Consider the following 12,310-nt stretch of genomic DNA (forward strand, 5'->3'; position numbering starts at 1 on the left):
AATGAATCACGTGATGAGTCTCGCGATGAATCACGTGATGAGTTCCATGATGAATCACGTGATGAGTCCCGTGATAAATCACGTGATGAGTCTTGTGATGGTTCACGTGATGAATCCCGTAATGAGTCTCATGATGAATCACGTGATGATTCTTGTGATGAAGCATGTGATGAGTCTCGCGATGAATCACATGATGAGTCTTGTGATGCATCATGTGATGATTCTCATGATGAATCACTCATTGAGTACTGTGATGAATCACGTAATGAGTCTAGTAATGAAACACGCGATTAGTCTTGTGATGAATGACATGATGAGTCACGTGATGAGTCCCGTGATAAATTACGTGATGATTCTCGTTATGAATCATGTGATGAGTCTTGTGATGAATCCCGTGATGAATCATGTGATGAGTCTTGTGATGAATCATGTGATGAATCCCGTGATGAATAATGTGTTGAATCACGTGATAAATCATGTGATGAGTCTTGTGATGAATCCCGTGATTAATCACGTGATGATTCCCGTGATGTAATCACGTGATGATTCCCGTGATTAATCACGTGATGATTCCCGTGATGAATCACGTGATGAGTCTTGTGATGAATCATGTGATGAGTCTTGTGATGAACCATGTGATGAGTCGGTGCTGGAGAAGAGTTGGAGGTTGGTGGGTGGTGGTGCGGGAAGGTGTTCATCTCCAGACTGGTGTACCAGCTGGGTGAAGACACACGTGGGCCATTGTTTACCGGCACGGACCCCCAGGAGCCGTCCACCCACAAACAATGGCCAATTGCTCGTTAGTTCAGCCGCGAAACATCTTGTTTATGAATGACAATGTTTTACATGCGTCCCGCAACTGATGTAACTCACAAGTTTTCTCCAACATTATATTATTTTGTCTATGGTCACATTGCACCTTTATAAATAGTTGACTCGCTGGAACTACAAATAGTTACCGACAAAACTTAAACATCTAAACTACAGATATATATCGTATGACGATATATATACATATAATGTATACATATATATATCAAGTAACAATTGATACTTGAGGAAAAATTGAACTTGGAAACAAAGTGGATTAATACTGACTAAGAACAAGTGGCTCAGTGGTAGCGCCCTGGACAGGAAGGTTCGACTCGTTACAGACTGCCCACAACAGTTACTTAACTCCTAAATACCTATTTAATACTTCATAAACAGGTGCCCAACCATTTCTGCTTCGTATGGGGATCGAACCACAGATTCCCAGATACTGAGTCGAGGACGAAGACCACTACGCTACAGGAACGGCCATACTAGGTCTGCTGATAACAGTTCTTAGTTAAATGGATATTGGAGTTCAGTTCCTGAACTATGTTCCACTATCATGGGAGAACAATATAGGAGCTCCGCCTACCACTGTCACTGACAGGACAGGTACATGGGGGAACAATACCGGAGCCCCACCTACACCAGTTACTACCATTGACAGGACGGGAACATGGGGAGAACAATATAGGAGCCCCACCTACCACTGTCACTGTCACTGACAGGACAGGTACATGGGGGAACAATACCGGAGCCCCACCTACACCAGTTACTACCACTGACAGGACGGGAACATGGGGAGAACAATATAGGAGCCCCACCTACCACTGTCACTGTCACTGACAGGACAGGTACATGGGGAGGACAATATAGGAGCTCCTCCTATTTGTCTTAATTACACAAACTTTCCAAATGTTTCTTCAAAATCAAATAAAGTGAATAATATAAACTAGTAACGTTAAGGGTGTTTGAAGGAGAGTTTACTCACCCGTGAGTGAGAGCTGCGGTGAGAGCGAGGACACAGAGGAGGCGGGGACAGTGGTAGGACGCCATGGCAACAGGCAACGAGACGTCCAGGCTGGCTGGCAGCCGGTGAGCAAGTGACTGTGGGAGCTGCCTCTTCTCCCTCACCTTGTCCAGAGGAAACATGTTTCCCCCCACTTCCCCTGGCTTCCCCATCATCCCCACCCCCCTTTCGTCTCTCCCACAGGCACCCCGCCCAGTCCCTTCCTCAGGTACCCCTCCCGGTCCATCCCTAAGGCACCCCCTCCCCTCCGAACAACATAACCCCATTCAATTATAGAATCTAGAATATTCCTCAGTACCACTACACACCTTAAAGAAAAATAACATGCAACAGCTACAAGAAGTGCGGTATAAGGCACTAAGGAGAGCAGCAAAACACCGTCCACCATATGATCAGACAGTTCAGGAACTCCATGAACTCCTGAACATACAGCCACTAATCATCAGGATGTGGAACACCATCCTAATGTTAGAGGACCCATTGTTAGAAAGATTACTCCAAGATGAGACGCCCCACTCCCACAGCTGGTGGCCCAAGATGAGACGCCCCACTCCCACAGCTGGTGGCCCAAGATGAGACGTCCCACTCCCACAGCTGGTGGCCCAAGATGAGACGCCCCACTCCCACAGCTGGTGGCCCAAGATTAGACGCCCCACTCCCACAACTGATGGCCCAAGATGAGACGCCCCACTCCCACAGCTGGTGGCCCAAGATGAGACGCCTCACCCCACAGCCGGTGGCCCAAAATGACACGCCTCGCTTCCACAGCTGGTAGCCCAAGATGAGACGCCCCGCTCCCACAGCTGGTAGCCCAAGATGAGACGCCCCACTCCCACAGCTGGTGGCCCCAAATGAGCCGCCCTAGTCCCACAGCTGGTTGGCCTAAGATTAGACGCCCCACTCCCACAGCTGGTGGCCCAAGATGAGACGCCCCACTTCCACAGCTGGTGACCCAAGATGAGACGCCCCCACTCCCACAGCTAGTGGCCCAAGATGAGACGCCCTGCTCCCACAGCTGGTGGCCCAAGATGAGACGCCCCACTCCCACAGCTGGTGGCCCAAGATGAGACGCCCCACTCCCACAGCTGATGGCCCAAGATGAGACACCCGACTCCCACAGCTGGTGGACCAAGAGGAGACGTCCCACTCCCAACGCTGGTGGACAAAGATGAGACGCGCCTCTCCCACAACTGATGGCCCAAGATGAGAGGCCACACTCCCACAGCTGGTGTCCCAAGATTAGACGCCCCGCTACCACATCTGGTGGCCTAAGATAAGACGCCCCACTCCCACAGCTGATGGCTCAAGATGAGACGCCCCGCTCCCACAGCTGGTGGCCCAAGATGAGACGCCTCACTCCCACAGCTCGTGGCCCAAAATGACACGACCCGCTCCCACAGCTGGTGGCCCAAGATGAACCGCCCCACTCCCACATCTGGTGGCCCAAGATGAGACGCCCTGCTCCAGCAGCTAGTGGCCCAAAATGAGATGCCCCACTCCCACAGCTGGTGGCCCAAGATGAGATGCCCCACTCACTCCCACAGCTGGTGGCCCAAGATAAGCCGCCCCACTCCCACAGCTGGTGGCCCAAGATGAGGCGCCCCACTCCCACAGCTGGTGGCCCAAGAGCCCTGATATACTAGATGAAGAGTGTTGTTTTGGTGGACTCTTCAGAAGTTGCATAGCGTTGCACCTTTCTTTTTATGATATCTTCAACAAAACCGATATGATATCTTTTATGCAGGTACCTGATGCCAGACGTCTGCTGCAGCTGATGGAGGCATTTGAGCAGAATTCTGTGTTGCGTTTCACTTACGAGATGGAGAAGGATGGGAAGCTGCCCTTTCTAGATGTAACAGTCATGGAAAAGAGCGGAGGTTTCCACACTGCAATCTACACTAAGGAAGCAAACATAGGAAGGTGCCTCAATGCCAACAGTGACTGCCCAGACAGGTACAAGAGGAGTGTTGTTAACACTTATGTCGACCGTGCTCTCAGCCACAGCTCAGGATGGAAGCAAGTCGATGAAGAACTCTGTAGGGTAAGGAAGGTCCTAGTCAGCAATGGTTTCGTTGAAAACATCATAAGAAGGAAGGTGAAACGCCATGCAACCTGTAAAGAGACAACTAACACAACACCTGTACCCCCTATTAGACTATTTTACAGGAACTTCTTTTCCACAGCTCATAAAACGGAGGAAAGGGTCCTGAAAGATATTGTTAATAGGAACGTTATCTCTACAGACAAAAATCAGAAGATACAATTGACGATTTACTATAAAACCAAAAAAACGGCCAACCTAATCATGAGAAACTCTCCAGACACAAAGCAGAACGCTTTAAAAGAGACCAACGTCGTCTATGCCTTCAAATGCCCACAAGGAGACTTTTTTTTTTTTTTTTTTTTCTACTACAGACGTGGCCAGACATTTACAATGCTAACCAGGATATATACATTTTCTTCTGTCCTCCATGGACAGGGTTAGAGAAGTGTTAAACATATAGTTCAAGGGTTTATTGAACACTCAACCACAGAAGGTGATTCGGTGCTTTTAAAATGCTAAGCTAACCTATATATGTTAGTACATAGATACACAGATTTACGTATGCCCTACATAAAGTGTTAGATGTGTCTTTTACATAGTGTCATTAATGTACATTCACAAAGGTGAAATGTAATTCTGATCAGCTTCCATATATGCTTTATACCCATACATATACATACACACACACACATACACATACATATATACACACACACATATGCATCCACATACATTTGTCTCATTTACCCTGACAGGGTGAGGTAGCTGATAAAGAAACTAGTGTGCAATTAAGCACTTAATCACTGAAGGTGCTTTTACAAGCTCAGGTTATATAGTTACATCATATATATACATTGTATGATTTATATATTACATGGTCAATTTTAGATACAAGTCCAATATATCATCAAGTGTTCCAGTATTCATATAGTAACTACAGAGTTCAGCACACCTTAGCCCAGGAGGGCGAAAGTCAGTCAGTATGGGACATTCTACAATATAATGTTCAAGAGAGTGCATGTTTTCTCTTTCACAAAGTTGACACATTGTGTACTCGACATTTGGGTTTTGAGAAAGCTGCCAGATACGTCTATATCCCAGGCGTATTCTGGCCACTATAACATCACATTGCCGGGTTCATGTTCTATTAGTCCCATATGTGAATGTCTCCTCACGATATCTATCATAATATTTAATGCTACAACTTTCAGGTCTTTGAGAATTTGTTAGGTCGGTGAGATTTTCATTAGATATTTGTTTAAGTATTCTCTTTGTCACTGCTAATGAAACACCCATATCAATTTCTACCACTGGTTTTCTGCAGGCTGACTTAGCAAGCATATCAACAGTGTCATGCCTTGAGATGCCAACATGTGATGGTATCCATAGGAATTTAATCTCAAATCTGTTTTCTTTGGCAGCTAAAACATTCATTCGAATATCACTGACTATTTTCTGGGTGTCACTACTATGTGCGTTCAATGCCAGGAGTGCACTCTGCGAGTCACACTGTATAAGTCCACTGCCTTTGTCTTTTAAAAATTCAGTGGCAAGGTATATGCCTGCAAGTTCGGTTTGAGTTGTACTTGCCCAGTCACTGACGCGCTTCATTGCTGTATGTGCGAGAGAAGATTGTTCAAATATGTTACATGCACATCCGGTACATCGTCCACCTTCTTATACAGAGCCGTCGGTATAGCACTGATAAACATCGTTACCCATACTCTGAGTACTTTCAGTGATGCTTTTCAGTGTTAACTGTTTTAATAATGTAGTGTGCACACTATCTTTTTTGGGCGCAAATAAAAAATCAACTGATAGATCCCAGTTATCCCATGGAGTAATTGGCTGATTAATCATTAGTCGAGTTGGGTACATATGTAATATTTTGATGGAGTTGGCTACCTTGTAGAACCAATATACATAATCAGATTTCGTTCTTCTTCTATAGACCTCAGGTGAGTGTAGCATATTAGAAAGTTTAGCTTGAAACTTCATGTGTTGTCTAGATCTACTCAATGCCTTCACGCCGAAAACTGTGCTAATAGACAAAATTCTCTCACTTATGGTAGGTAATTTTAACTGTAAGCCTCAAAGAACTCAGTATATAGGCAAGACAACAACATCTCTTTCCAGGCGATTAATGATGCATAAGCAACAGGGCTCCATTAAGGAACATATAATCTCTTCCCACAACCAGACCATCACCAGAGAAGCAAACAACACAGAAATCATCGATAGATACAGCGATAGCAGGCGGCTTGACATCTGTGAGGCACTACACATCAAGAAGTCAACACCAGCAATCAACAGCCAATTAATGCACAACTATATTCTACCCACTTCAAGACTCCGCTCCAATATAGAAGCATCAAGAAATATGGGCCAATAGGCCCTTCGCAGTAACTCCCTTTTTTCCCTTTAATTACCCAATTTACACCCATTGCCCTGTGTTCTGTCTTGTGTTGAAAGTTTGCTCTATCTTGTGTTGAAAGTTTTGTTCAACTCATCCAAAACTGTTGTAACATATCACCTTATCCAAATGCTGGTATATAAGATGACAGCTGTTTAAATAATAGCATAGTAGAACTCTGTTTAGTGCTTGCAGGTTATAGTTGTGTGTGTGTAAACTAAAGTCTTTGAAAATGTAATAAGTTATTATGAAACGCGTTCAAGTGTCGTGTCAGACTAGAAATAAAAGGGAATTTTGGAGAATTGATTTTTCAATTACTAGCGACAGTGAAAAGAAACATAAGAAATATTGAGAAAATTCGTGTTAGAATTATTAAACTTACTTTTTCGGTCATATTTATTAATATATGTCTACAGGAAAGACTGCTACCAAAATATACTACCTACATATATATATATATATATATATATATATATATATATATATATATATATATATATATATATATATATATATATATATATATATATATGTCGTACCTAGTAGCCAGAACTCACTTTTTGGCCTACTATTCAAGGCCCGATTTGCCTTATAAGCCAAGTTTTCCTGAATTAATATAGTTTTTCAATTTTTTTTCTTATGAAATGATAAAGCTACCCATTTCATTATGTATGAGGTCAATTTTTTTTTTATTGGAGTTAAAATTAACGTAGATATATGACCGAACCTAACCTAACCTAACCTATCTTTATAGGTTAGGTTTGGTTAGGTAGCCGAAAAAGTTAGGTTAGGTTAGGTTAGGTAGGTTAGGTAGTCGAAAAACAATTAATTCATGAAAACTTGGCTTATTAGGCAAATTGGGCCTTGCATAGTAGGCTGAGAAGTGCGTTCTGGCTACTAGGTACGACATATATATATATATATATATATATATATATATATATATATATATATATATATGTCGTACCTAGTAGCCAGAACGCACTTCTCAGCCTACTATGCAAGGCCCGATTTGCCTAATAAGCCAAGTTTTCCTGAATTAATATATTTTCTCCAATTTTTTTCTTATGACAAGATAAAGCTACCCATTTCATTATGAATGAGGTCAATTTTTTTTTATTGAAGTTAAAATTAACGTAGATATATGACCGAACCTAACCAACCCTACCTAACCTAACCTAACCTATCTTTATAGGTTAGGTTAGGTTAGGTAGCCGAAAAAGTTAGGTTAGGTTAGGTTAGGTAGGTTAGGTAGTCGAAAAACAATTAATTCATGAAAACTTGGCTTATTAGGCAAATCGGGCCTTGCATAGTAGGCTGAGAAGTGCGTTCTGGCTACTAGGTACGACATATATATATATATATATATATATATATATATATATATATATATGTTTCATTGAATATGACCGCATATTCTGTATTTATTATTTTCTGGTTTAGGGCTTCTATCCCTCTAACTATTTTCTTAGCATCAGGGCTTAATTGAAATAGGAGTTCTCCAAAACTCATTTTCGTACTTTTAAGGTGAAGAAAAGAAGTGATTTACTATAGAGTGTATTACACTTATTTGTATAATTTGCACGACGTTTCGAACCTCCATGGTTCATTCTCAAGTGAGCAGATCTTACAATACTAGTTGATTTTATACCCGCATTAGGTCAGGTGATAATACAATGAAGGTGAAAACATGGGGGGATACATAAGGGATAAACATAGGGGCTGCAGAAGGCTTATTGGCCCATACGAGGCATCTCCTATCTAAACACAAAGATTAATCCAGTGTAATTGGCCTGTTATGTTGGACATTGTCTTCTGTGTTGGCATCGATATGTTCTTGTCTTGTCCTTACTCTCATGGTGGGTAGAGTAAATAGTTCCGTGATTTGGGTGTTCATGGTAGGTCGCTCTATTCTTATGTGAATTGCCTCAAGAATTTGTAATCTTCTTGAATCTTGGGTTTTGTCTATTATGCAAGTATTCTTGTTCAGCATTTCTCTTGTTAGAGTAATGTCATGGGCTTGTCTCATGTGATTCCTAGGGGCACCAGATTGAAGATGGCATGTCAAACGCCTCGTCAGCTTGGTCGACGTCATACCTATGTACTTACATTGAAGGTTACATCCTTCGTGGGGGCAAGTGTACATGTATACAACGCTTGACTGCTGTAGAGGGTTCTCCGTCGGCTTCGGGCTGTTTTTGATAAGGAGTTCGGAAGTCTTCTTGGTTTTGTAGAATATTATCAGGTTTATGTTTTGGTTAGGAGTAGTGCTTTTTACTCCTTTACGGATTATTTCTTTCATTATTCTTTCCTCTTTTATATGTTCACTGTGCATGGTTGATTTGTAATATAATTTTATTGGGGGTGTTGTGGTTTCTGTTCTAGGTTCTGAATTATACCAACGGTCCAAGTGTCTTCTTATAGCAGCGTTTATTTCCGCGTTGCTATATCCGTTGTTCACCAATACCTGAGTTACTCTTTCAAACTCTCTACTCACGTTGCTCCATTCAGAGCAGTGGGTAAGCGCTCGACGAATATAAGCATTGAGAACACTGGCTTTGTATCTTTGGGGGCACTCACTTCTACCGTTCAGGCATAATCCTATGTTGGTGGGCTTGGTATATACGTTGGTGCTTAAAGAGGTTCCTGTTTTTGTTATTAGTACATCCAAGAATGGCAGACTGTTATTTTCACTATTTTCATGTGTAAATCGGAGTACTGACTCTCTCTCTAGGTGTCTTTTTAGGTCAATTAGTTCATCTGAGTCTTTTACTATTACGAATATGTCATCTACATAACGGCAGTATACAGTTGGTTTTTGTCTGCTACTGAAGACCCTATCTTCGATGGTTCCCATATAAAAATTAGCAAATAAAACTCCTAAGGGGGAGCCCATTGCTACTCCGTCTATTTGTAAATACATGTCTCCTTGTGGACTGATGAAAGGGGCTTCCTTTGTACATGCTTCGAGAAGACTTTTCAAGTGTGGCTCAGGTATGTCTAATTTGGGGGTGCTCTCGTCTCTGTATACTCTGTCCAGTATCATTCCTATGGTTGTGTCGACTGGGACGTTGGTAAAAAGGGATTCAACGTCCAGGGAAGCGATGATTCCATCGGGCTGGGTAGATTTGATCAATTCTAGGAAATCTGCTGATGATTGTAGACTAAACTTACTTGGAGTGTATGGAGTTAGGAGTTCATTGAGTTTCTTTGCCAGGTGATAAGTTGGGGTTGGTATTTGGCTGATTATAGGGCGTAGTGGGTTACCTGGTTTATGCGTCTTAACATTGCCGTAGGCATATCCTAAGCCATAGTCGCCTTGAAGTTTATTGAAATGCACACTACCTTTCTTTGCGTTGATTGCTGTAATTGTTTTGTTTACTTTCCGCTTAAGGTCTTCTACGGGGTTCCTCGTGATTCGTTGAAATTTGGAGTCGTCACTTAGGATGTCGCTAATTTTGTTCATGTATTCATGGGTAGGAATCAATACATATGCTGCTGTTTTGTCGGCTTTTCTTATTGTTACGTCTTTCAGATTTTTTAGTTGTTTCGCTGCTTCTTTGAGTCGTGGGGTTAAGATTGTAGATGAATATGTTCCTCGTTTTTTCCCTGCTTCTGCAAGTAGTTCAGCTTGAAGTGTGTCAGTGGTGATGACTTTTTTGTTGTCTTCTAGCTTATGGATATCGTCCAGAAGCATTTCGATTTCCAGGCGTTTTTGATGCATCTTTGGTTTGGATAAGAATTGACAATTTAGACCAAGATTTAAGAGGTCTCGTTGGTCCTGGGTAAGATCATAAGAAGTCAGGTTAAAGTAGCCATCTTTAGGACGAGGGATTTTTAGCTGTCCACCGTTTAGGGATGTTAACTTACGGAGTGTCTTTGTTTCTACAAGAGTTTTATGTTGTTGTTTCAGGTTAAATAGTTCACTGTTGATGGTTTGCTTGAGTTGGATAGGGATGTCGTACTGGGTCCATTTGTTTAACAGATGCTCCGCCTGCTCTATAAAGGTTTGGAGGGCTTCCTTCTTCTTGTTTAGTTGATGCCGAATGAGCTCTTGCCTATACCTATAGGTAAACTCTGTATTGCGGACTGCTGGGTCATGTGGGTTTATATTGGTGTATACTGGCAGCAGGTTTTCTTTCAAACATGTTTCATTGAATATGACCGCATATTCTGTATTTATTATTTTCTGGTTTAGGGCTTCTATCCCTCTAACTATTTTCTTAGCATCAGGGCTTAATTGAAATAGGAGTTCTCCAAAACTCATTTTCGTACTTTTAAGGTGAAGAAAAGAAGTGATTTACTATAGAGTGTATTACACTTATTTGTATAATTTGCACGACGTTTCGAACCTCCATGGTTCATTCTCAAGTGAGCAGATCTTACAATACTAGTTGATTTTATACCCGCATTAGGTCAGGTGATAATACAATGAAGGTGAAAACATGGGGGGATACATAAGGGATAAACATAGGGGCTGCAGAAGGCTTATTGGCCCATACGAGGCATCTCCTATCTAAACACAAAGATTAATCCAGTGTAATTGGCCTGTTATGTTGGACATTGTCTTCTGTGTTGGCATCGATATGTTCTTGTCTTGTCCTTACTCTCATGGTGGGTAGAGTAAATAGTTCCGTGATTTGGGTGTTCATGGTAGGTCGCTCTATTCTTATGTGAATTGCCTCAAGAATTTGTAATCTTCTTGAATCTTGGGTTTTGTCTATTATGCAAGTATTCTTGTTCAGCATTTCTCTTGTTAGAGTAATGTCATGGGCTTGTCTCATGTGATTCCTAGGGGCACCAGATTGATATCCATAAGCTAGAAGACAACAAAAAAGTCATCACCACTGACACACTTCAAGCTGAACTACTTGCAGAAGCAGGGAAAAAACGAGGAACATATTCATCTACAATCTTAACCCCACGACTCAAAGAAGCAGCGAAACAACTAAAAAATCTGAAAGACGTAACAATAAGAAAAGCCGACAAAACAGCAGCATATGTATTGATTCCTACCCATGAATACATGAACAAAATTAGCGACATCCTAAGTGACGACTCCAAATTTCAACGAATCACGAGGAACCCCGTAGAAGACCTTAAGCGGAAAGTAAACAAAACAATTACAGCAATCAACGCAAAGAAAGGTAGTGTGCATTTCAATAAACTTCAAGGCGACTATGGCTTAGGATATGCCTACGGCAATGTTAAGACGCATAAACCAGGTAACCCACTACGCCCTATAATCAGCCAAATACCAACCCCAACTTATCACCTGGCAAAGAAACTCAATGAACTCCTAACTCCATACACTCCAAGTAAGTTTAGTCTACAATCATCAGCAGATTTCCTAGAATTGATCAAATCTACCCAGCCCGATGGAATCATCGCTTCCCTGGACGTTGAATCCCTTTTTACCAACGTCCCAGTCGACACAACCATAGGAATGATACTGGACAGAGTATACAGAGACGAGAGCACCCCCAAATTAGACATACCTGAGCCACACTTGAAAAGTCTTCTCGAAGCATGTACAAAGGAAGCCCCTTTCATCAGTCCACAAGGAGACATGTATTTACAAATAGACGGAGTAGCAATGGGCTCCCCCTTAGGAGTTTTATTTGCTAATTTTTATATGGGAACCATCGAAGATAGGGTCTTCAGTAGCAGACAAAAACCAACTGTATACTGCCGTTATGTAGATGACATATTCGTAATAGTAAAAGACTCAGATGAACTATTTGACCTAAAAAGACACCTAGAGAGAGAGTCAGTACTCCGATTTACACATGAAAATAGTGAAAATAACAGTCTGCCATTCTTGGATGTACTAATAACAAAAACAGGAACCTCTTTAAGCACCAACGTATATACCAAGCCCACCAACATAGGATTATGCCTGAACGGTAGAAGTGAGTGCCCCCAAAGATACAAAGCCAGTGTTCTCAATGCTTATATTCGTCGAGCGCTTACCCACTGCTCTGAATGGAGCAACGTGAGTAGAGAGTTT

The 12,310-nt window shown here is 42.0% G+C and overlaps 1 protein-coding gene across 3 annotated transcripts in view; it reads right to left on the reverse strand.

The window, feature by feature from the left end:
- LOC123764589 (alpha-1-inhibitor 3) overlaps positions 1-12,310 on the reverse strand; it is a 209,935-nt gene that overhangs the window by 175,809 nt on the left and 21,816 nt on the right. The window contains exon 1 of one of the 3 annotated variants that reach the window (XM_069314576.1): positions 1,805-1,937. The exons of the other annotated variants lie outside the window; for them this stretch is intronic. Coding sequence (XP_069170677.1) covers positions 1,805-1,869 — 65 coding nt within the window. The 5' untranslated portion in view covers positions 1,870-1,937. Of the gene's footprint in view, positions 1-1,804; positions 1,938-12,310 lie in introns of those variants that run through there. 3 annotated transcript variants of the gene reach the window in all.

Source organism: Procambarus clarkii, chromosome 79 (genome assembly GCF_040958095.1).
Source record: "Procambarus clarkii isolate CNS0578487 chromosome 79, FALCON_Pclarkii_2.0, whole genome shotgun sequence".
Lineage (NCBI taxonomy): Eukaryota > Metazoa > Arthropoda > Malacostraca > Decapoda > Cambaridae > Procambarus > Procambarus clarkii.